The sequence below is a fragment of the Gallus gallus genome, chromosome 10 (assembly GCF_016699485.2).
Source record: "Gallus gallus isolate bGalGal1 chromosome 10, bGalGal1.mat.broiler.GRCg7b, whole genome shotgun sequence".
Lineage (NCBI taxonomy): Eukaryota > Metazoa > Chordata > Aves > Galliformes > Phasianidae > Gallus > Gallus gallus.
In genome coordinates, this window is record NC_052541.1 from 12,170,094 (window position 1) to 12,194,059 (window position 23,966).

General features: G+C 39.1%; 2 protein-coding genes across 4 annotated transcripts in view; one reads left to right on the plus strand and one right to left on the minus strand.

Moving 5' to 3' along the window:
- Nucleotides 1-23,966, plus strand: part of LOC415472 — a 104,695-nt gene that overhangs the window by 38,905 nt on the left and 41,824 nt on the right. For all 3 annotated transcript variants that reach the window (XM_046899333.1, XM_040706939.2, XM_040706962.2), the window contains 10 exons: nucleotides 1,265-1,361; nucleotides 2,982-3,084; nucleotides 7,225-7,306; nucleotides 8,165-8,329; nucleotides 13,196-13,360; nucleotides 18,395-18,554; nucleotides 19,438-19,562; nucleotides 19,728-19,836; nucleotides 19,976-20,077; nucleotides 22,617-22,901. The gene's annotated coding sequence lies outside the window, so the exon portion shown is untranslated. The remainder of the gene's footprint in view (nucleotides 1-1,264; nucleotides 1,362-2,981; nucleotides 3,085-7,224; nucleotides 7,307-8,164; nucleotides 8,330-13,195; nucleotides 13,361-18,394; nucleotides 18,555-19,437; nucleotides 19,563-19,727; nucleotides 19,837-19,975; nucleotides 20,078-22,616; nucleotides 22,902-23,966) is intronic.
- Nucleotides 345-5,890, minus strand: CFAP161 (cilia and flagella associated protein 161). The gene is made up of 7 exons (XM_413847.7): nucleotides 5,790-5,890; nucleotides 5,558-5,647; nucleotides 5,169-5,404; nucleotides 3,829-3,913; nucleotides 2,980-3,138; nucleotides 2,115-2,188; nucleotides 345-1,404 (listed from the first exon to the last, which is right to left on the minus strand). Exons 1-7 carry the CDS (start codon nucleotides 5,850-5,852, stop codon nucleotides 1,191-1,193), a joined length of 921 nt encoding a protein of 306 aa, XP_413847.2. The 5' UTR covers nucleotides 5,853-5,890; the 3' UTR covers nucleotides 345-1,190.

The window sequence follows — 23,966 nt, forward strand, 5'->3', positions numbered from 1 at the left end:
TATGGTTAGCAATAAATGTCCCACAACTGTCAAATTAGAAACTCTGCAGTGTGTTCATGCAGCCTGTGTTTTTCTAGTTTACTGCCTACAAAATCAACGTAGAATTATGTCAGTCTATTATGAAAATGTGTGGAATCTTAACCTCTGCAAACTGGGGCAAGTAGTAACAGCGTCATGTAAAAATATCCATCATTTACTGTACTGTACAATATCAGGTTTTCTATCTTCACATGAAAAAGTTCCTAAAGATATTTAAGTATATTTTGGTTACAAATTAATATTCCAGTTAGTTTTGTTTAAGAAATTGGTAGCATACAATGAACAATGTTGTACGTAATTCTGTCTTGTTGCTTAAACTGATTTTATTTTCTAAAAAGATGACAAAACATCACTCACACCTCATAGCCCAGAATTTGAGCTTGATCCAGTCTGCTGCTTTAGTGGCACTGTATCAGGGACTCAATGGAATGTAAGTGATTCAGGTTGTTTTAACACATGTAGCAATAATCCTGCTGGCAATAATCGCAGTGTTTAAAAGAATGTGGTGCCATCGTGTGGACTATATTAAGAAGTGTTTAAAAAAAAGTTGTAAAAAAAAAAAAAAGGTGATTTAAGCTCTGAAAAATCTGTGGTCTTAAAATTGTATTAGAACAAAAGCTGATAATCAGGAATTGTTGATTCAATTCTGTTCATTTTCCAACAGCACAGGTAGTCCTTTCCCCTTCTCATGACAGAATGTGGAACAACCTCAACCACATAATTTCTCTCCACCAGTCCTTAGATGTCAAAGCATCCCATGATAGCTTGCATGAGTTTGGTCTTTACTGTTTTGGAAAATGTATGCTCACTCTTTTCAAAATGGTGACACGGATTTGAGTTAGGAAGCTTTGGTTAAATACACCCAGAAGGCCAGTAATTGAGTGCAATTCAATTTAATATGTTCCAACTTCTTTTGCCAGCAGAGAATGTGAAAGTAGGAAAATGAGCTTTTCTTGATTCATGAGCTTTTTGATGTTGTGCATTGTTCATCAGTGTGTATTAGTCATCTTTTTGCCATCCACATAATGCTGATGAATTAATGAGCTATATAAAATTATTAATGATAGATTTTCATATCTCTTTTTAAAATAAACATTTCTAATGCTAAAATCTGGACAGAAAAATAAGGATCAGAATCTAAGCAATCTCTGTCAGTTGTAATCTGGGATTTTTATGTTCTTCATCTCTTCACGAAACTCGTTCTTTCCTGTTCCTCCTGGCTTAGGCTCGGGTCTATCAAGCATACTACCACCCTCATCACCAGGATTTCCTGTAACTATTACCCAGTAATTCTTGTCTTCTTCAGCTCGATGAGAATCCAGGTAAGTGTGACAAATTACTTCATATTCCCTTCCAAAATAAGACCTGCAAAGTCAAAGAAAAGGGCGGGGAGGCAGGGTGCAGAATGAGTATTTATGCATTCAGCAAGTCTGCATTAGCTGTAAGATGTTGAAGGTTTTCTCATGAAGATGACTCTGGTTACTTAAAACGACTGCAACCTTTCAGCCTTACAGAACTTTTTCATCTTCAAAAAAACTGATACAACGTCACAGTAAAATTTAGCCTGAAATGTAATGAGAAACAATTGACATATTCCTTAGTAATACTTAACCAACGTTATTTCAGTACATGCATGTTAAGTCAAAGTGTTGAATTAACATTAATTTGTTATGAGATTCATATGGATATAAGAAATATAGTTTTGTGTGGTGTTTTTTTATTGAGTTCTTAGCATACCAATTTTTCCTTAAAACAAACAAACAAATAAATAAATATAAAATTGCTCAGGATATTCGAAGGGAGAATTACCAAGACACTACAGAAGGCTGGGAACATGATATGATAATATAAAGGAAAAAAAGGGAAGGAAAAAGTAAGTAAGTCAGAGCTGCCTGCTTGCAGCATCACAACAGAACACAAGAATTAAAACGGGGAATAGAAGAATGTGCATCCTGCATTCTTTTCCATTTCCTCAGTGTGTTCTGAAGCAATTATTTTACTTTTTTCAGTGATTCTGAATGCACTGAACTGATGTCTCATTAAGCACATCACTGCCAGTTATAAATTATTCTCACCTTGACCAAAAGTTTCTTGGAACAGCTAAGCTTCTATTAGTATGGCAATGAGTAATAATCAGTTTACAGTTTGCCTGGGAAAAAGAAAAGGAAACATAAACAAAACAAAATATCCCATCCCCCCACACACACAAAGAATACACTTGATAGACATTTAGAACTAATTTTAACAATACTTATTCAAGGTGAATGTTTTAATTACTACCTAATAGAAGCATGCATGGCTGTATATCACTCTCAGAGAGCTGTAGATTGATACTGAAATATTTTGTACTGTCAGTTCTCAGAGTGATTATTTCCATGATATTTTGTTATATGCCCAGCACTTCAAGAAGCCCAGTTGTTATGTGGAATAGGAAAATACTGCAGCTGCTTCATGTACTTACAAAAACTTAAAGAAACATATTTGGAAAAGCACCCGCTTTTTCCAATGCTTTGATTCACACAATCATTAGGGTTGGAAGGGACCTCTGGAAATCATCTAGTTCAACCCTCCTGATAAAGCAGGTTCCCTGCAGTAGGTTATAAGTAGGTTAGAGGATCAGCTCCCTCTCAGTGAAACCAAGTTATTCCCAGATATTGATACATTAAGCAGCATATTCCCACCTACTTCTCTCAGCAGAAATACTGCAGGTAGATGGATGTAAAAGATGTCTAGTGGAAAAAAAGAATGAATTTAACCAGTGTCTGCAGCACAGATATGATGTATACGATGGAAATAAATGATAGGGGAAGGAATGTGAACACCATAGTCTTCAAATATAAAAGATAAAGCCTGATAAATGGTTTTTCTGCTTCAATCTACTGTGACAATTAAATAATACTACCCCCCCCCCCCCTCCCCCCCCCAATTTTAATGACTTACAGGAACAGGAAATCCTTCATATTCAAGTCGCAGTTGTGGATCCAAGAAGGTTGCTTGCCAGCATGTCAAATAGGAAAGCTCATCTGTTAAAAATACTTGCTGAAGGTAAGATTTTTTGGCAAACCTCATAAATGATTTATGGTCACTTGCTAGATATAACTGTAGATGAAAATATACATTAAGGACCGCATAAATATAGAAGGAAAAGACATGTAATTTAAAAAAGAAAAAACAGCACAAAGAATTCTCTTTACTTCTGAACAGTCTGCCAAGCTAAAGCTACACATTTCAAAACAGTAAAATAGATTCTATAGTGTTGATAAACTCATAAAGTATTCTGGTGAATATTAATTGAAAATTGATTTTACATTCCAAAGACTCCTTCAGATCCAAACGATTGCTGAGAGGGAAAATTTTATCATAGTTGATGTGATTTATTCTGAGCAGCAAATGTCTGCTTTGCTTCTGACTTGTAAAGGGAAACAATGTTCACATTTAATAGAAATCTCCCCCTGGTTTGTTACTTCATACACAGACTGTATTTTTTCTTCACAAGAAAGGAAATTTTCTTCTTGGATTTTTTTTTTCCTTTTTCTTTTTTCTTTTTCCTTGTTTAAAATCTGTGTTACCCATCTTTCTGGGTCACTGTCCCCTTGGACTGCACGACTGATCTCAGACAAGTCCCACAAACTTCCTAAATAGATATTGTTTATTTTGATTTGCAGATGATTCTGAATCTGTTCTGTAAAGCTAAGACACTGAACCACTGTACGATTTGATACATATAGTACCTAAATGCACACTATCAGTATATGCCATCAATTGCCATTTGCAACTTAGTTCCCTTACCATTGGATCAGAAAACCCTCCTGTTGTTCCAAGACCAAACTTTTGCCCAAATTTAACAGGTTCACCCACTGATCCTCCATCAACACTGTTACAATTGTAAAAAAAGAACAATGAGAACTTCAAATATATCAGATTTTCTACTTTTTTTTTTAAGTTCATGTTTACTGCTATGGTGTTTCAAATTACTTTTGTGAATACACTTAATTATAAGCACCTGAAAAATCAGGGACTAAGAGCAGAACAGTGTTTGCCTGTAACTTAACATCATATGGTGTTAATTACATGTTGATACTTAGTAATCGGGTTTATTACATCAATGTACATGCTGATATATCTGTATTTTCAGAATGATTTCTGTTTTTTAAATTAAAGGATCACTAAATGAAATGCCAGGCTGTTCTAAGTATATTCAGAGTAACTTGCATAGCTGATAAAGCCTGTGATCAGTTAATGAGAGACCTGAAAGCGTTTGGTGTCAGTGACTCAAGGATCAGACAGAAGCTGAGCAAAAATACTTTGGTTGCATTTCTAGAAGACCTAAATTGGCTTCAGAATTCTTTTCTACATCTAACCCAAAGCATTTTGCTCAGTCAGAGTTAGTTTGTACACTTACGCACTGTTGGTATACTTAAATACGTGCACTAAGGCAGAGCCTTGCACTGTTGAGCAGGGACCTGTTCTGTTTCTTCTCCCACAAGCATCTGGAGTTAAATGTGTCTTTGAGAGAGAATACTCTGTTTGATGGAGGGGTCTTTTTTAGGACAGCTGAAGCACTGTCCACTTTGACTCAGATTTCTGCTTCAGAGACATTATTTGCATGAGAACAAATAGTGTTACTGATATTTGGATGTGTTTTGTATACAGATGAAATATGACCACATGAAAAACAGAGTTTTTAATGCAAAGTTTACCAAATGATCCAGTGAATTGGATTCTGTTTTCACACCAGTTCTGGGCTGATTTAAACTTTCTTGGAACTACTCATAGTAATGTGCAGAGCAGAATCAGGCTCAAGTTTGAGTCCTTGTAAAATAATTTAATCTTACATAAATTCATCTGTATTTTAGCAAAATTCATTGCACATCTCTCAGAATAAGATACCAAAAGCTAATGCCACTGAAAACCCAGAATCATAGAATGGCTTGGGGTGGAAGGGACCTCAAGGATCCTCAAGCTTCAACCCCCCCACCGCAGGCAGGGCCGCCAACCTCCATATCTAATACTAAACCAGGCTGCCCAGGGCCCCATCCAACGTGGCCTTGAACAGTGCATCCACAGCCTCCCTGGGCAGCCTGTTTCAGTACCTCGCCACTCTCATAGTGAAGAATAAAGTACCAAACCTTAAAATACAGAACGTATTCCGCCCTACAGGGCCCACGGTGGTGACGGCGCTCACGGCGCAGGGTGCGTGTAGTGACACAGCTGAATATATGGACACTTCCTCCAGGTTAACCGCCAGCGTCAGCTCACCGCACGCCTCAACATCACGTTGCACTGAGGGCTCCTTGCCTGGGCTTAGCAGCATCACTCTGTCTCCAAAGCAAATGAATCCATCCTTAGACACTGACAGCTGCACCTAAGCCAAAACACACCGGATTTTATACTGAATTGTCCGAATTTGGTATCAGGAGTGCTTTAGATGTCAAATGCTAACACTGAGAATGCCAGCAAACAGCTTATGTCGTTCCGTGCAGGGTCACGGAGGACTGAGAAAACCTTCAAGAATTACCTTCTTTAAAAGGTTATCCTGAAGCCTGTTGATTTTCTGTATTAGAAGTTCTCCTCGTTCTCTTTTCTGTATGAAGTCCCTCAGGCGCTCCTGCTTGAGAAGAGGGAGCAAAGCATTACCCGGCGCTGCAGTGTCGGCTTTCAACAGAACTGGGGGAAGCACCGCGAGGAGAAGAGGCAGGCGAGGCTCCCGGGAGCCGGAGGTTGGAGCAGAGGCCCCGCTGCTCGCCCACCTCCTCCAGGCATGCCTCCTCCTTCCAGTTGCCCACCAGCACCCCGGGCCGGTAGGCAGCCATGGCGGACGCTGCTGGGCCGCACGGCGTCCGCTGTCGCCATGGCGACCACTCCGGCCGGCAATTGCGCGCTGGAGGGGCAGATGCAGCCAATCAGCGGAGAGAACGTGAGGAGCCAAGTGCTGCAATTAGTGCTAAAACGAGAGCGGAGATCCCACTGCCCCCTTGGGAAGCACGGCCCTTAGGTTTGGGAACTCTAAAAAGTACTGAAAATCCTATACGTGGGTTGCAACAAAAGCAATGTCTCCTATTTATTTCCCTGGAAACTACAACAGATGCAAAGAGCACAATAACGTTATTGGACAGAGCAGATTCTCAGCTACAAAGTGCTGCTTTTTCACATAGGCATCACCACTGGCTATGCATTTTCACCAGCGATGAAACAGAGCCTGCATGCTGTGCTCGTAACAAATCTGCACCAGCAGAGGTGACCCACTGTCACTTTCACCACTGCTGAAACACACCGCCGCCGCCTCACTGCGTTCACATCCACTGGTTGGTCTCTATAAACACTCAGCAAGCATCAGTGAATGTCAGTGGCTGCAATTATTTCTGCATGGAGGGATCCAGCGCCTTTGCTCCACCCGCACTTCCATGTCAGCCGCCATTTTGTCACACTGCCGCTCTGCTGCTGTCTGTCCCACAGCAACAGCATGGAATGGGATATTGGCGGGAAGGTTCTACCTCAGCTGCAGTCCCACTGACCCCTGCCTCTGACGCTGTAGGCCAACACCACAAAATAGGAAGCATTACTACATGCTCGTATGAAAACATACTTTGATTCCCTTATGTTTTAATGAATGAGTGATGAGGCTGGCACACAGTCTCTCAGCAGGCTTTATTTATAAGCACATGGTCTTCTCCAGGCTGTATTGGTCAAGCAGGTGCATTAGGCTTATGCAAGCACAGAGGCGATGCTATAGCACTGGTGTACGTGGTGAACGCATTGAGTGAGCTTTGGTTACATATGGTCTGATTTTTGGGTGGTCCTGTGTGGAACCAGGGGTTGGACTCGATGATCCTTATGGGTCCCTTCCAACCTGGGATATTCTGTTATTCTATGCTTCTATGTGAATGTAGTGCGGGTTTACTTTCCAGGCAGCTTAACCCAGTGATTTTCAGTGATGGTGCAGATCCTTGCTGAGGACACTTTTTCTTCTAATGGCTGCTCTTGCATCTTACTGTCATCAGCAAATTTCAAAGCTGGTCAACTTAAAAAGCTTAAGAGAAAACATATTTTTCATGAGAAGCCATGCTGCCAGTTCTGCCATCAATTTGCATGAAAGCAGGTTGACTTTTTTTTTCTTTTTTTTATTAATCTTTCTTCTTTTTTTCTTCTTTCTTTTTCTTCTGTTTGTTTTCTTCTCACCACAAGAGCTTTTCAGCGTATCCCAGAGCCATCGAGGAGTAAATAAATCCATCATCGTTCCCATAGCACCACACCGTGGTCAGCTCTGGTAAGTGAGGTTTTCCCGCGCCTCGTTTGGAAGCGGTGCTAGAACTGCTCAGATGGAATAAGGAACTTTGTTCATCCTGGCCAAAAATGAAAAGCCAACAAGTTTTTGGAGAAAGGTGTAATTAATTTCCTATGTTACTAGTAGTTTCTGCTTAGCGCTCAAACTTACTTTCATGCTTTTCACAGACAGACGGTTCTGATTGGGGTTTGATTGGTATGCAAATAGTGATGAGAGCCTATCAAAATTTAGTTCGAAGCAGCAAGATCCTAGAATCAGAGAATGGTTTGGATTGGAAGGGACCTTTCATGGTGATCTAGTTCAACCCTACTGACGTGGGCAGGGACATCATTCTCTAGATCAGGTTGTTCCCAGAATATTTTAAATTAAACGCTTTACCTTGCTTACCTCAAGTGTCTAAAGAGTTTATCTTCTTTCTGTTTATATTTTTGTTTCTTCATTTATTTCAAAACTAAGCCTCTTTTAAATCAGTATTCAGTAATAAATCATAATTATAAAGCTACCGAGCCATGTTACTAAGAACGTGTGCTCTGTTTCTTTGCGTGTAGCTAATATATAGAATGCACAACCTGTTTCCACAGTTTTGGAACCTTATGTGTTGTCTTTTGTAGCAGTCTGTACTTAGTTACTTAGATCTGTATGTAGTTATTACAGAAATATATGTACTCAAGATATAATTGTTCACAGAAATTTCTTCCTGCATCTGTTTGTAGGACAATGCAATCACCATCCTTGTCACTGAAAATGGGTTCATTTCTCATTGCATAGTATTCCATGAAAAGAAACAAAAAGAGGTTTCCTTACACATGTTTATAAATATGTTAAATATCTTTCCTGCAGGGAAAGGACTATTCAGACCTTACAGGACTATTCAACTTTGGTCAGTTTATTTTTCATCACATAGAATCCAGATTTGCTCCTAACAATTGTTAGCTTTATTAAGTGGAATTGTTTCATGTTTTGTTTGCTAACTTATGCTGGTGTACCAACTGACCAGACTTAAAGGTATGTGTTAATTATTGAAAACTTTTTTTTTTTTTTTTTTTTTTCCCACTTTGTGACCTTGTTAAATAGTTTTAGTTTAATAGAGTCTCCTCTCTTCTTCCCTTTCCCTTTTCCTTCATGGAAGAGAAATGAATGGTTGAGAAGACCTAAAATATCTATCTAGACCACGAGTGAGTTTACATCTGAGTATGAACTGTTTCAACTTTTAGTTGCCTCAAAATTGTCGGTAATGTGAGACAGAGCATGTTATAAATACTTTGATATATGCATGCATTGATATATACCAATAATACAAATTAAAATAGGTTAGTCAACTCTGCCAGACAGAACAAGGCATGAATAGACAGGAACATCAAGTAAGTCCGAGAACAAGGCAGGCCGTCTATATTTAGAGGAATCAACGGAACATTAAGTAGGTCTGTGAGCTCTTGCAACACGTGTACCTCCTGATTTCAGGATGGAAAACATGATTTTTTGTTTGCATTACAGCTGTTGGGCAATTTCTGAAATTCTGTTCATACTGACAAACATTCAAGGAATGTTTAATCATGTGTAGGTTGGATGGGAATATTTTTAATCCCGTCTTTTCCAGCCTTGGGAGAATATCTATGTTTTGTCTTGTTTTTCTGTCTTTTATTTTTCTTTTGAAAGTCAAGGAGTCTAATTTGATTAATGATACAGAATAAATAGTACTACACAGGAGTAAACTGTGTTTATCAGGACAGTGTCTCCTTTCATTTTGTTACTTCACACCAGCATTATTCTGACACATGCTAAAAATCAGAGTGTAGCTGTCATTTCTACTTGCTGTTATGAGTTTTTTGGCTGTTAAGATGATTAATCAGCTTGTTATTAATGTAACTCCATTTCCTTATTCTCTTCTATTCCCCAAACACTCATCCATTCACAGCACAAAAAGCATTAAGTATTTTATGTGCAAAGACTTCAGGATTGTTGTTCTGCCAGATGTGTGTTCTGCTGTCTCCCATTCTGGCTGTGAATTTCCACACAGAGTTTTCCTGTAGTGTTTGTTGTTGAGGAGCAGTAATTTCTGACATGTAGTTGTGCATTAAGCAGACCTCTTGGTCTACTTCCAACAAAAAAAGGGGTACAGGATGCTTGTGTGTTGTACTGGCAGTAAGTATGCTGATATGGAAACTTTCCCAATATCAGAGCTGGCTGAAGATGTCCATAATTGCTACGATTTCTGCCTTGGTGCTTTATAACCAAAAGATGCTTCAGGAGAGAGAGAAATGTGCCCAACACAGTCAAACACTTGCCAGTTAAAGTTTGGATTGTTATCACATCTCTGTGGTAGATTTATTCTATTATGTCTTCAGTTTAGACCTTTTCAGAACATGTCCTGTTGAGAAAGTGTTGTAAAAATGAATGTTTTCTCTTCCAATTGAGCTGACTCATCAGGATGAAAAAATGTTGTAATCTCAAGAGCAGTAAATTATTATAAGAATATAGAAATATTAAAGTCTGCCTTCCAGGAACAATAATTATTTTGCAAAGAATTCCATATTAATTCTGAAGGAGCTAGAATACTTTGGTCAGCAAGAAATAGCTTAGTTGATGACTACTGTTTATCGGCCCCTGCAGAAACACACCTAACAAAGCTATATTCCTTCTTATGTTTATCCACACAACTATGCATTAGGTATGTCTGCCTCAGGCAATTTAACAGTTCTCATTTTTCTAGTTATGAATTATTTGTCCAAGGTATCATGACCAGAACAATGAGAGTGGCCACGCCATTGGCCAGGCTGGGAGTTGGACTCAGTGGTTTCTTGAGATCCCTTCCAACCCCTGTGATTCTGTGGAAGGTTTGTATTTAATTTGCAGCCTTAATGTGCATGATAAGCTCCCAGCTGGCTGCTTTTAAGTACTGTTTTCTACGGATCTCCTTGAAGAGAATTTTGTTAAGTGATGTTCCACCCTATTTCCAATGTATTGAGTGCATTGCACTTACTGAACTACAAAGTTCTGTCATCACCCCCAGTTACTGACACAAAATCATTGTGGTGAGGTGTGGCCCTTTTTATAAAGGGTGGAAATCAGCTCATTGTCTCTCTTGTTTACTGATCTGTTTAAACTTTGGTTTCCATGAGTACCCATGCTTGAGATTTTGGAATTTGCTTTTTGTTAGGGCTTTTTTTTTTTTTTCTTCCATATAAAAAGCAATAGCATGCTTGTCTGTAGCAGAAAAATGAGCTCCAAACTCCATCACTTCAGCTGACTTTGACTTCTGGGGTTGTTCAAGCATGCAGTCCTGCCACTGTGAACCTACTGCTCTTGAAACTGAGAAGCGACATTTTTGTCTGACCTCTTGTGAACCCAGCTGTTTCTGTCTCTTCCCACTTTAGGGCTGACTATAGATAGCACTAAGGGTTGTCTCTGCTTCCCTGTTTAGCCCTGCCAGCAGCGTGATCTTTATCTTCTACGGTGAATCGCCTCTGTGCATCAATCATTGCCTCGATTTCACTTGTCTCCTTTCGGATTTCACTTCCCTCTGGTGATGACATTAAGACAAAAAACAGTCTGTTCCCTTAGTTTTCTTTAGTGGAAATATCTGCTTCAGTCTCTTGAAGCAAAGCAATGATGTTTACAAACAGCACTAGGGCTTCATGTCAGTCCATCCTGAAACTTTCCTAAACATATTTTCTGGAAACTGCATCCCACCACTCTCACGTGAGTTTGCTGTAGTCCAGGTTTAGAGCTGAAGAAGCGCTGGTGATCAGAATACTTCTGCTTTGGTTCAAATGAGCCTTATTTGTTACATAAAAAATGAACTATTAAAAAACAGGAACAGAAACTGACCTATGTATTTACACCACAAATCATGAATCAGTTAAATATTTCTGGCATAGCAAAAAGGAACACAATGAGAATCTTTCTGTCCTAAGGGGAAAAGAACATGTGTACTGTAATTGTTTTTAACATTTTTTTGCCACCATTCCTCTATTTCTGGTTTTGATTTGGATGACCTTGCTCTGACAGTGTATTTATGTCAGACATCACAGCCTACAGAAAGTATTTCATATGTCTGAAGACTCTGGCAAGTGTTCTCGTGTGAGAGACTGAACATTTTGGTATTGCTCAGTTGCCATTGGTCAGCAAATTAGCGCTTCTTGGTAGTTTTTCTTTGAGCTGTGGGAGAGATGGTGTGGCAGTATAAGGTTGAAGACAAAACATAAATAATGTAATGGATGAGCTACACACAGCTGCTAAAATGGTCATCACAGTGTGTTTGCTACTCCAAAATGAAAGCTAGATCACTCATTCTTTGAATACCCCTTCTGAGGAGGAATAATTTTCTCACTGAAATAACTTCTAAGTGTTAATAAGTGTCCTCTGGTTTTTCAGTGGAACACAATAATACAGAATTGGCCATTTTTCTCCAAGTTTTACACCTGGAAATAAAGGAGATGACATACCAATAAGAGTTGGGGCTCTCAGGGGAGGAGGCAAGGTATCTGTCAGCAGGAAAAGAACTTTGTGCTATGACATATGGTGTATATATTCTTATAGAAAACTGGACAGCTTCCACAAGGAGAGTGGAAGGAGGGCCCTCATTAATAAAGGGAGCCCTGGAAACACCACTGGCTTCCTCTTCTGCTCTGTTGGATGTTGGGAACTCCTGACTAAGATTCACTTCAGAGTGGCCTCTGAGCAAATTTGTTCTTTCATCTTGGTACGAATTACTGAGATAAAGAATCTCTGAATAGAAATGGTCATGCAGGAATGCAAATTCCAGGGCTTAAGTGTACACATATGCAATTAGGACAGAACTGCAGGTTTTTATGTCAAAATATTAGTGAACAGACAAAACAAGAAACATCAAAGAACTGTTAAAGTCAACAAAGATATCCTAAGTGGTGATGTTGGCCTCTTGTGTGTGATACAGCTTTGGGAAACAGCAAATAAATTCCAGGAGGAGAAAGGTGATTTGGCCTTGGGAGGCCAGCTGGATCTGAGCAGTGGTGGTGAGCCGAGAGGAATAAGTGGCATTCTTCTGATTCTTTCAGTTTTGGTGCATGAAGAAGGAATCAAATCAGACCATGTGGTTCTGGTTGATAAGGAATGCAATAGTGTTATCATGACAGAGAAGGAAGCTTTAGAATAATCATTCCTTTTTTTCCCCTGCCTTTCCCTTTTCTTCCACTGTTCTGCTACTCTGAAATGCCATTCTATTTATTTTCACTACCTCTGAAGTGTTTTCTTCATTCATTTACTTTCTTTTTCCTAATTCTGTATTACATAAAACCTATCAAGAGTGCTTAGTTCCTAGAGACTTGATAACCACCTCAGATGAGACTCTACCGCGTATGTGTATTTTTGCTGATAGGAGTTCTTTCAGGTACTTACTGAGAGTGATACATACTCTGTGTTATTTTATCCATTATGTTTTGTAACAGCTGCTTCTTTTTCTCTTCTTGTACTTGTTATACCCTGTCTAAGGTTTAGACCATAATAATTCTTAGGGAGTGCCTTAACCTGTACTGAAAGGTACACTGAAAAATCTATGGTTCTTCACATACATTTTGTAAGTGCATCCCATTTTGGCATGTACAGCATTATTTCTATACTTGTCGTCTCCTGGCTGCATCTTACCTATTGTGAAGTCTGAAAGTGACCAGAAGCAATGAGATGTGCAATTTAGGTACAATATTTTGCAAGTTCATGGTTCAATGAAGTTATTTTTTCATACTATTTTTAATATACAGCCCAGTCTGACTTATAATTGTTTTTAAAGCCTGATTTTCTTCCCCAAAAATATTTTTGTAGTCTTGCCAAGAAAAAAAAAAGATTGAAAGGTTGCAACACAGAAAGTATCTGATTCTTCTTTCTGCGTATACTTAGGAAATGCCAAACCTGGTCCTGCAAAAGAAGTTGTTAAGAATAGCCCTGGTGGTTGTAAACCTCTGGCATGGACTGATCAAAGTAATGAGCCTCAGTCTGTAAAAATCAGGAGGGATGATTCTGTTCCCATCAGCAGGAAAATATTATGGAAGCCTGGCAGCATCTGTAAGTTTTTAAATGTTTTTGCAAGTCATGTTGTGCTGTTAGGAATCCTGCACACTTGTAGTTAAACTTGGAAAGATGGGGAATGCCTTTGTTGCTTTAATAATTTATGTGGCTCCTGTAAAAGGTTTACATTTGCAAGCCAGCTTAGCTTGCTTGATTTACTACTAAGATTCACTGTTCTCATTGTTTCACATATCCTGGCATAGGGACCAGTTACTTGTCTCATTTATTCATCTGTTGCTCTGTATCCAGCTTGTGAACTGGTAATCCTAGCAAAGGCTATTAAATGTTTTTGTTTTTTTAAATAATTTATTAAAAAAACAAAAAACAAAAAAACTACCCAGGTTTGTCTTCATAAAATAGTAAAGAACAACTTCATTTGGATATCTTTCTCACTTAAGTGACAGTAAATCTAACAATAATTTGCTTATAGAAATTGCTATAAATTATTTAAGCATTACTGTGCTTAATTCAAAATATGTTCAAGTTTATCAAGAGGAATGTCAGTCAAAAGGCAGCTCTTTGTGCTTTAAAGGTAGAGAAATTGAGACAGGGTTAGCAGCTACCATATCTATTTTGATCTTGAATGTTGACTTTCTACGAGATGTGTAACATTTCAGAGTGGGGAAATAGATTTGATTACACAAAAATAACAAATTGGAAAGTAGAGAGGAAGTGATGCATGTATTGAAAACTCCAGAACTTTGGGGATCACAGATGAAGCTATGAATCTCCATTGAGTGTTCCCCTTGTGCTCATCCACTTTCTGTTTGCAGACAGGTTGGGCAGAACGGAGGCTCCTACAGCTGGAAAACTCCCAGCTGGAGCTTCAGCCTTCCTTGCATCTGAGGCCAACACAGCAGAAAAGAGAAGCAGCATGTTGCAAAAGCAGTGTCTGTGCTGAATCCATGAGGATTCACTGAGGGTTTTGGGTGCGCTGGGTAATACATGTTAGCCCTGAAGAGGCATGTGAAAGCATGAGCTTTGCTGATTTTGTTGACAATTATTGCAATGATTGTTAAAGCGTTTTGATAAATTTTCCATTTTTTTGATCAAGCATAACACTCGAAGTTAACAATGTCTATGTGTTACCACCTTCATTCTTTGAATTACTTGCAGGCTGGGAAAAAGAAGCAAGCTTGTGAGAGCAATTATTTCAAGGGCAGTTTTCTTTCAGTATAGTTTGTAATCACTCGGTGGTTTCAGATATGCATTTCAGCATAGGATGGCTAGGTGGCACCTGGAACTGTGCAGCGTTTTTCTTTTATAACCACTATTTCTACAGCTGTATGCTGTCAATGGTGCAAAAAATGGAAAACAGGCAACTAAAAGCACAGGAATAAAAAAAAACCCTCAGTGTTAGAGTCATGTTTGTTGTCATCTGTTAACCATAGTGTTCTCTTGCTTGTGGCTAGGAGCAGCTTGCTGGTAACAGATGGGATCTTGCAGTGGTCTTACTATTCTTTTCCAAATGTTATTCTCTTCTGTTATTGTCTTCCTGTGTTGTCCTAATCTTCAGGCTTTGACATGGTAGTATCCTAAATAATATCTTTGTATATTTTCTGTAAAAAGTGCTGAGGTACATCATTTACCTCAACTGCCTGAACACCAAGCACCAAGGTCTAGAGATGAAATGAGCACGGGAGGTTTCATGGACGTGAAGGGAAATTTGGGAAGGGAAGACGAAACTTGCAAGTGAGATTCAAAGAGGAGATGAAATATGATGAGAGTCAGGCAAAGCAAATGATAATTCCAGCAGCCTTGCGGATACACTGGAGAACAAGGCAATTTCAGGAAGGAAGAGGAGGCCGTGAGATGGAATGAGTTTTTTCAATGTGAAGAGAAAATTATTTTCTTATAACAGTATATATTCCAAAGCAGCCTGGCCCTTGGAAATTAATTTGTGCTGCAGGTTATGCTGATTATTCCTAGAGATGTGCAGGGCAGGAGATGGGACATTACTTTTTAGTGCCAGTAAGTTCTGCAAATAAGTGTTGTAGTAGTAAAGTAATTGATGCCAAATGTGTCATCACGCTTTACTCACTGAAAAGGATTTAGAATAGATCCCTGCTTTCTCAGTGAATAAAACACCATTTCACCCTAATTAGGTTCATTTTTACTGAGGAGAGTGGTTAAATTACATTAACAAGAACTTCTCCTTCAATCTTTTGACAGAGAGAATGGGGTATATAATAAACTCTAAGGAAAACAAAAAAACAAACAAACAAACAAAAAACAAAACAAAGCCATCTGCAGTGGTTTTAGTTGTTTGCTATATGACCAAGAATAAAGCAAGTTCTGCTAAGCAGCAAGCAGTGCACATATTCAGTGTGCCGTTGTCTTCAGGTGGGAGTGGCAGTGGTTGTGGGCAAACGTTTCCCATCATGGTTAATACCACGGCAGTTCATGGTAGGAACTCTACTGTAGATAAACCTTCTTTGGCTGTGAAGGTCTTTTGCTCTGTCTTTTGGATGCACTGTAAGCTAGTGAAGCATGTGCAGTTGCATTCTTATATTGGTTTGCACAAGATTTGGCTTTGTGGAGATTGCCAAGATGGGTAATGAAAAAGAGCTGCGGTATGTGGAACATTTTTGTTTCGTATTTCAAATCGGTCTGATGTGGTAACACCATCTTTAGAATAAAAAAGTGAGACTGTTTATTAATCCTACACCCCTCCAACTTTTTCTCCCTCAAAAATGAAAACTCATTCATTGCAGTCAATGATTCTTAGAAATTGTGGCAACACGCATCAATGCAGTACACACTCTCTATTGAGTGTATTGATTTAAATGTGACATTGTGGTTTGTGAAAGCATCTAGAGTCTTAGATTGTATTGACTTCATGCAATGAAGTTATCCTAGACAAATAAGAAGCAAGCATAAGTGTCTTTCAGGTTTTTGTTGTTGCAAGTTTATAGAACAAACTTTTTTTCTCAAGCCTTCAAAAAGCAAAGCTGAGATAGTTTACACAATGTGTGTACTTATCAGTTCAATTGTTTATCTGTATATCTGCTTACACTGAATTTATATGTTACGTTAAGTTGATTTTTATGTAAAGTTTGGTTTCTCGTACTTATGAGTACAATGTTTTCCCCTTTTTCTTCTTGTGAAAAAAGATTTCATTATTAAGGAGCTATTTTTGAGACCTGACTTGGCCTGGCCATTCAGAAATGGAAGAACAAAAACAGAAGACATTCAGACTCTGAGTTGTATTACACCTCTCTGTTCTTCTGTTTAAATTTTCACTTAAAATGTGAAACTCACATATTCTCAAATTCACAGAGGAAAGGAGGTATATTAATGTAGATATTTTGCCTATTGCTTTTCTCATGTAAGGGAGTGAAGTACTGTTCATCCACTAGCTTTGTAATATCTATCAACCATTTCCACTCTTACTTCTACGTTCTTTTTTTTTTTTTTTCCAGTTTCTGGAATAAAATTACCACAGACTAACTAACCTATGATCTAGACAGTAGGCCTATTATCCTACTGATGTTTGCAGCTTAATCCAGGGAACTACTCTTACAGGGGAGTAGATTAGATGATCTCCAGAGGTCCTTTCCAACATTATGATTCTGTGATTCTGGAATCATACAAAATCCTGCTGACACAAATGTAAAAGTGATAGGCCAGCAAACTATGATTTGATTTATAAGATTGGCATCAGACTACATGGTTTAAATGGCAATCACATGTGCCATCCAGTTCCTTGTGATTATTTCATAGTCTTTGGATTACTTTCAGATTTGGGTCCAGCCTTATGGTAGAATTCACACTGATATGTTAATTTGTGGACTTTGTAAAATGAGTTGTTAGGAACAGTCTACTTTCAAGAGAGGAACATTTATTCATCGCAACAAATGCTATTAGTTTCTGCATTCTTCATGATAATCTCAATAAATAGGGAGAGAATGGATTGGGAGGTACAATCCCATCAGGTCAGGACTTGGAGCACTCTGGAAGAATATTATGGAAGAAACTTCGATGCCTTTTCTGCTTGTGTTACCAGAAGACTTTGTTTCTAAGGTTATTGTGCCATGAGCTTACAGTAGCTGTTAATTCATTTGGAAATGTGAAAGCACAGACGCAGCACAAACTGAATACAGCAGCTTGAAGAAATAACTGCTTACCTTAAATCTTTCATCATATTATACGTATGCCGATTTTAAAAAGCTGAACAGCCATAATAAAGAAAAAATCAAGTGAATTATAGTTCAGGTTGAAAAAGTACCAGCAACTACTCATTCCTTGACCTGGAACCCTTGATGGGAGCCCCTTATAAGGGTTGGCAAGGTCTGTCAAGTTATAACAACAGATCTGTCAAGCAAGGCCCTCCATTCCTCGGGCTTCTTACTGCCCAGGAAAAGGGATACAGGAGTGGTTGGAGGTGCGAGCTGTGTGAGTGATCCTTGTGGGAGAGGAAGAGATGAATTAGTACAGGTTTTGGAATGAGAATCAAATGTCTGGAAATTGCTATTAGGGAATCATATAGTGTCTGAGAACAAAGGGGTCTGAGAAGACAGTTATCTGCATTAGCACTTTGGCTTGAAGAAGTAACATGATTTTGAAGAGAATCCCAGTGTATTGAATTGATTTGGCATATGTGAGCTAGACAGTTCTTGGAGAAAACTAAACAAGAAGCTTCACTCAAGGTTAGTACCTCATTTGCTACACAGCATGATGGGGACATTGTAGTCTCTACCAATGTCTGGTCCTTTGTCTGATGTAAAACCACGTGTGTGGATGATATTTAGTCTGGGGACCAGACTTAATGTAATCTGAAGTGAAACCCTAGAAAAGTAGATTGTGTAGGCATAAAGGCTGACAATAAATCGTTTTGCTTTTCTGGTCTGTTTCTATTGTGCCTTCATTACCTGCTAATGTGGATATGCTGACAAACTGGCAGTTTTTCAATTCTATTTTTATCTTTTATTCTAAGAATTACTCCAAACCTCTGCTTCAGTGTTTTCTGGTAGTAAAGCAACAGCTAGATCTGTTTCTGCAAACCAGATTAGCTGTGCACTTTCTCTTCAGCAGGAAGCCTCTGCAGAAAGATTTCTGAGTTTCCCACCCAGCAATGCATTCAGGAAAGGACACGCCAAACCTGCCCTAAATTCCCGGACTTCAGTGCTTTAAAGTTTTGTCTTTGGAAAGATTAACACTGCAAGGACACTGTGTCATCCTCAGGTTTCCAGTGCGTGTAATTCATTCTCATGCTCATCCTTCTATTTTCCCTCGCATTCTATAGTGCAAAGGTTATTAATGTAGAGACAGAGGAGAACAAAATACCAGTAGGCAGAAATCAATCTGTCTGCACAGGAGCTGTTTTTAAAGCTGTATTTGGAATAGCATTTTCCTGAAATGTGTTCAAAGATCGTTGTTCATATGACAGAATGGTACGTGTGCACATACGATTTCTTTTGGATGTTTCAGAGTTCAGAGAAAACAGCTGCTGTTACAGTTATAATTACTGAAATGATCACCACGCTATCATTTGAACATCAAAAACTCTGGTATATAACGGGAAGCGAAGCTTAAATCTGGCAAAAGCAACAGACAGAGTTCTGTATCTGGGAAGAAATTCCTTATTTTATATTTGCTTGTTAGCATGGCGTACATTCTACTGAAACATGAGGCAGTTTTACTGATTTGCATGTCTGAGAACTTTCCCCAGCAACAAAAATTACTGGGATTTTATTTTTAAAAATCAGATAAAATGACAATCTGATTGCATGGACAGCTTCTAATTCTACCCACTTCATTCAGCTCCATTAACTGTGGCATTCCCCAGTCAGATGAGTAACAACGCCTCTGGCTTCCAAGGCCAAATAAATCACAAAGAGATGGGTATGTGATCTGTTTGTCTCAGAACAGTCCTGTTGTGAGCAGTTCTAACTTACATCTTATTTCCTTCTGTCTGTGGCTATGAATTGAAATACTTTAGGATATCTGATCTGTTTTCATTAAAACCATTCATCTTACAGTCGTCTTCTAGTATGGCCTTGAATTCACAGTTGACAGCTATTCCCTAGCAATGCTTTATATTTATTAACATCCTGCCCTTTTTCTCTGGCCAGACCTTTCTGGGTGACAGACAACAGCAACATGAAGAAAAGGAAACATCTGAAGTGAATGTCCTGAGATGGGGAAATCAGAAGATCACCCCAAATGACACCATGGACAGCCGAGGCTCTAAACTCAGGTGAAGTTGGGTTTTACTTGGGAGAACTCCCTTTAGAAAAATTGTATTGTAAGAAACCTATGTTGATGAGGGTTGCTGTGGAAAACAAACGGTCCCCAAAACTATGTTTTTCTGTTTAACCAAAAAAACCAAACCAAAACTGAACTTATCTTTTTGATCTTTCAGAATTCATATTTTGTTACCCAATGGCACAAGCACTTCTCTCCTTTAAAACACTCCTAATTGTGGTTTTGAGTTTGTTTCAACAAGAAACTTACTGATTGATCAATCAAAGGTATTTGTAAAGAATAATTTGTTTGAGTTTCGCCAGCTTGGTCCCTAACATCTCACATAGCACAACTCTTGTAGCATGTAGATAATGGAAGTGAATGAGTAATTTCAATTTCGAGGTCAACAGGGTGTTTTGTGCCTAGACCCTGTTGCTGTTTGATGCTGCTGGACCCATCAAGCCAGAATGCATATTTAAAAAGACGGAAATCGAAGACACCTAACCATTACTTAATGATATACACATGGTGAGTGATGACATGATGTTACTGGGAAATTAATTAGTTCTTTTACTCCTCTCATAATTAGGTTTGCAGCCTTCAGGGAAGAGCTGTGGTAAGAAAATTGAGAAGGAGGAGGAATAAAAAGCCAACCTTGAAACTCTGAAAATTATGGACATGGGAAAAATAGCCATTAATTTATCAGCTTAATTGATATCTAAATATAAATGCCAACCTGTCCTCCATCTGCAGTCTAAAAACTCACTTTCCTGTTTTTCCTGTTTTTGCCTGCTGACACAAACTGGAAGCCATTGAGGCAGCTGCTAGGCATGCATTCTCATGGCTGTGCACTACTTCTTCAGTGAGTGCTTGTTTGCTTGACAGAACTTGAAAGCTACCAAAATGCTACCCTCGCTTCCATGATACGCTTCCACCGGTGAGCAAAAAAAAACAGATAAAATCATATCATAGTGCTGCCCAACTCCTGCACCTACAGCCAGGCATGGAATGATGAGAAGACCCTGTGGCTCTGCTCTGTAAGTTCCTGTTCACATAGATCAGATTCAAAGGACTCATGTAAGGAAAGACTGAGTAGCTCAGGATGCGGTGCAGAGCAGAATGGTTTGTGTGGTTCCAGCAGAGCAGGGTCAGCAGCCTTGCAAGCTTGCCAAACAGTGTTTCCCTTTCCCAAATTAAAAGTTGAGTGTGCCAGGTTTCCTGGTTAATTCTGAACTGTAAATTGAGGGAGAGCCAGGTGCCCTGGTTTCATCTGGGGTCAAGAGAGAGCTAATCAGTGAATATCTCAGTGCCATCAAATTCCTACAAGCACCTATCAGCCCATCTTTGGTGAGTGTTCCAGCAGTATTGCAGTAGCCTGGTTTAAAATGATTTTGCTTTTCTAAAATCTGGCTGATTTAAAAACCATCTGTGAGTAGGTGTAATATCAAGAAGGGAGAATGTATGCTGTATTCAGAAATACTTTCGCACTCTGAAACATCATTCAATTATGAAAAAAGGCACATTAATACTGATACTCTTCTATGGTTGCAGTGAAACATCAGCAAAGTTTCTTTTTCAATTCTTGATATTTCTAAGTCACCCAGGATTCATGTGACAGATATTCTCACAGCCCATTCGGTGCCCAACGCTCACACTGGTTCTGTATGAGCATGAAACAATGGCTTCCAGCATTTGGGGGTGTGGAGTGAACGCTATACATTGCGTTGCTGTAGTCTGCTAGAACAGAATGAGCGGCTTTCTTCCTGGAGGCATCAGCAAGCTTTATTTGCAACTTTTTTTTCTCAGTGGTATCAGACATGTGGAATATATTACCATAAATTGCTTGTGATTAAATGTAAAGTACCAGGAGGATTTGCAATAGTTAATCCTTTTATTGCAGGGGTCTGTGAAGAGCAAATTGAGCCAAAGACTGATACAGAACTGGCTTTCATTAAAACTAATGCTCTTATATTATAGTATTGTTTTGTTTAATTACGGAACATAATTTTAGAAAACATAAGGTTTAAGAATAAGATGGATAGCAATGTGTACTGGGCTTATTCTGTATAAGACACAGGTAGCAAAAGTAATATTAGAAAAGTAAAGACCTGCTCCAGCATCTCATAATATACTCTTACTTCATGCTGATATATTCTGTGGTTATGGCCAAGAACAGAATTTCCCCCAAAATTCAGCTGAAAGGCAATCTTCTCTTTATATATATTTTGATTTCAGTAAGGTTCTAGGAGTCAGTTTTGCTTTCTACTTGACTAAAATAGATGAATTTCTGGCATCTGGAAGGATTTCCTGAGATAAAGGTGAGGCTGTGTCCAAAAGGGAAGAAAAAAAAAAAACCAACAATAAAAAAATCGTTAGCATGCAAAAGGCATTACTGTCTTTTCTGGGAAGCTGTGCTCCTTTAATTCTTTTAAAAGGCACAGTCTGCCTGTAAATAAGTCCTTATGTAACATTATATACTATGCATTAATATGACTTATCTGAAAGTGGCTCACTGGAAATACTGTTGGTTGGAATGCCTTATGCGTGCTGTAGGTAGAGACAGATGGGAAAGAGCACAGGCTGCATGGAATGTGCTGTGCTGCTCAGGCAGGCACTAATTTGCTCAGATTTTAGGACAACATCTATTTCATTATTACTATTATTATTATTTATTTCAGCTGTCATTCACTCCCAGAAATGATGAAATAGCAGCAGCTCCTCTTGGCCACCTCTGTGCATTTCAGATGTTAGCAGTTTTGGGGAGAGGCAGCTGAGCAAAAGTGGGAGAAGAACCAGAGAGTATTTGCTCAGTGATATACTGCTGTAAGCTGTCCCTATTTTACTTTATGGGGCAATTTTGTGATTTGTTCTTGCTATTGAAAAGTGAAACTCAGAAGTAATCCCTTTGCAATTTACTTAAATTCACTAATTATTATTATTGTTATTATTATTCACTGTTACTACTTACAATTCTGCACAGTTAAAGTTGAACAGAAAAAGAAAGCAGAGAGCAGTAGGAGAGCTTATTTTCTCATTTTGTTCTCTCTTTTTCTCCTCGTCCATTTAGTCAGCTGCCAAAGGAGCATCCCCCTGATGTCTGGGGTGTAAATGCAGCCGTGTCTTGAGACTGGGACAAGAGGTGCTATCAAGACAGCATTCATCAGGGGCTGAGAAGGGAGTTTTGAATCACTAGCAAGTTTGCTGCATCGACACCATCACCCAGTCCTGTTGCCACTCGTTTTCTTTCCCCCCATCCTCACAGAGATGCTACAAGGATTTAGTGGTCTATCTGTCTGGCTGCAAGAGCTTGGAGTCAAATGTCTACTCAGCATGCAGTTCTACAAGACACAAGGTAAGCAGGTCTGGCAGGTCTGGCTTTCCTATCACCGCTTTCCATATCACAGGACCAGAAGGCTGGTACAGGAAATGAGGAAAGAGTGTGCCCACATCCTTCCTGACAAGGGAGTGCAAAGGGATTGCAAGCAATCTCTGAGCCAGGGTCTAGCTGGTCTGATATCCCTCCCTGCCTCATCTTTTTCCATCTGGAAACTTGTTTGCAGGAGGAATTTGAGTCTTGTCTACATCCATCCAGGATTGATGGATGGCCAGCAGATTAAGCAGAGAGCACAGCCTGGAGTTTCCAGATACGTTCACATTATGTGTTAGCAACAAAGGCACAGTGCATTTACATTAAGTGAGATGTTTTAGGGACTTCATCACAGAAGCATATTGTGGAGCTAACATGGATATTCTTGGTATTCCAACATGATCCAGAAGCACTAAGAATTTGATTAAGGGCCTAAGAATTTGATAATAAACATGTCATCTTCACTGTCCATAAAATCTTTCAAAATTCAGTGCATTCTCAAGGATTGGTATGCAGTTCGCTGAGTACAAACCGTGAGGGACAACACTGCTTAAAGGTTTTTCTGCACAGAATTCCTGTTCTGTGGCATATCACACATCTTTCCATGCAGGACCACTCTCTGTGGAATGCGGTACACAATCAGCAGCAGTCTGCTTCAGTCAGATGGGTGTGCTAACAAGCTGAAGACAAGAGGCAAAGGGAGTATAATTGAGAGGCCTCGAGGTCCCTGGGGCTATAACTCAAATTTGGGACAGGGTGCAAGCAAGTGCTTTATTTGGTAGTGATGGCCTCCTCAAGTGCAGTGTCATTGTTAAAAGTGGAAGACCGATGTCCTCGTTCCTTTTCTCCTTGTTTTTAAGGGCGAGGTATGTGGATCACACTCCCATTAAACAAACACAGTCATACCAGGTTTTCCATGTTCTAGATGTAACTTGGCAAAGGCTGAGGAATGCAGAGTTAAGACTGCCAGTGCAGATGTAATTAACTCCAGTGCCACTATGTGTAATATAGCTACAGCGTTCCATATGGGCCATCCAGCACCTATACAGT

Bases quoted from the DNA above. Each gene is read 5' to 3' on its own strand.
- CFAP161 (XM_413847.7), bottom strand. From the start codon at position 5,852: ATGGCTGCCTACCGGCCCGGGGTGCTGGTGGGCAACTGGAAGGAGGAG. The intron at 3,914-5,168 runs GTTTGGTACTTT...CAATTGTAACAG, and splicing joins AATACGTTCTGTATTTTAAG to TGTTGATGGAGGATCAGTGG. The intron at 2,189-2,979 runs GTAAGTCATTAA...TCTTTTTCCCAG, and splicing joins ATGAAGGATTTCCTGTTCCT to GCAAACTGTAAACTGATTAT.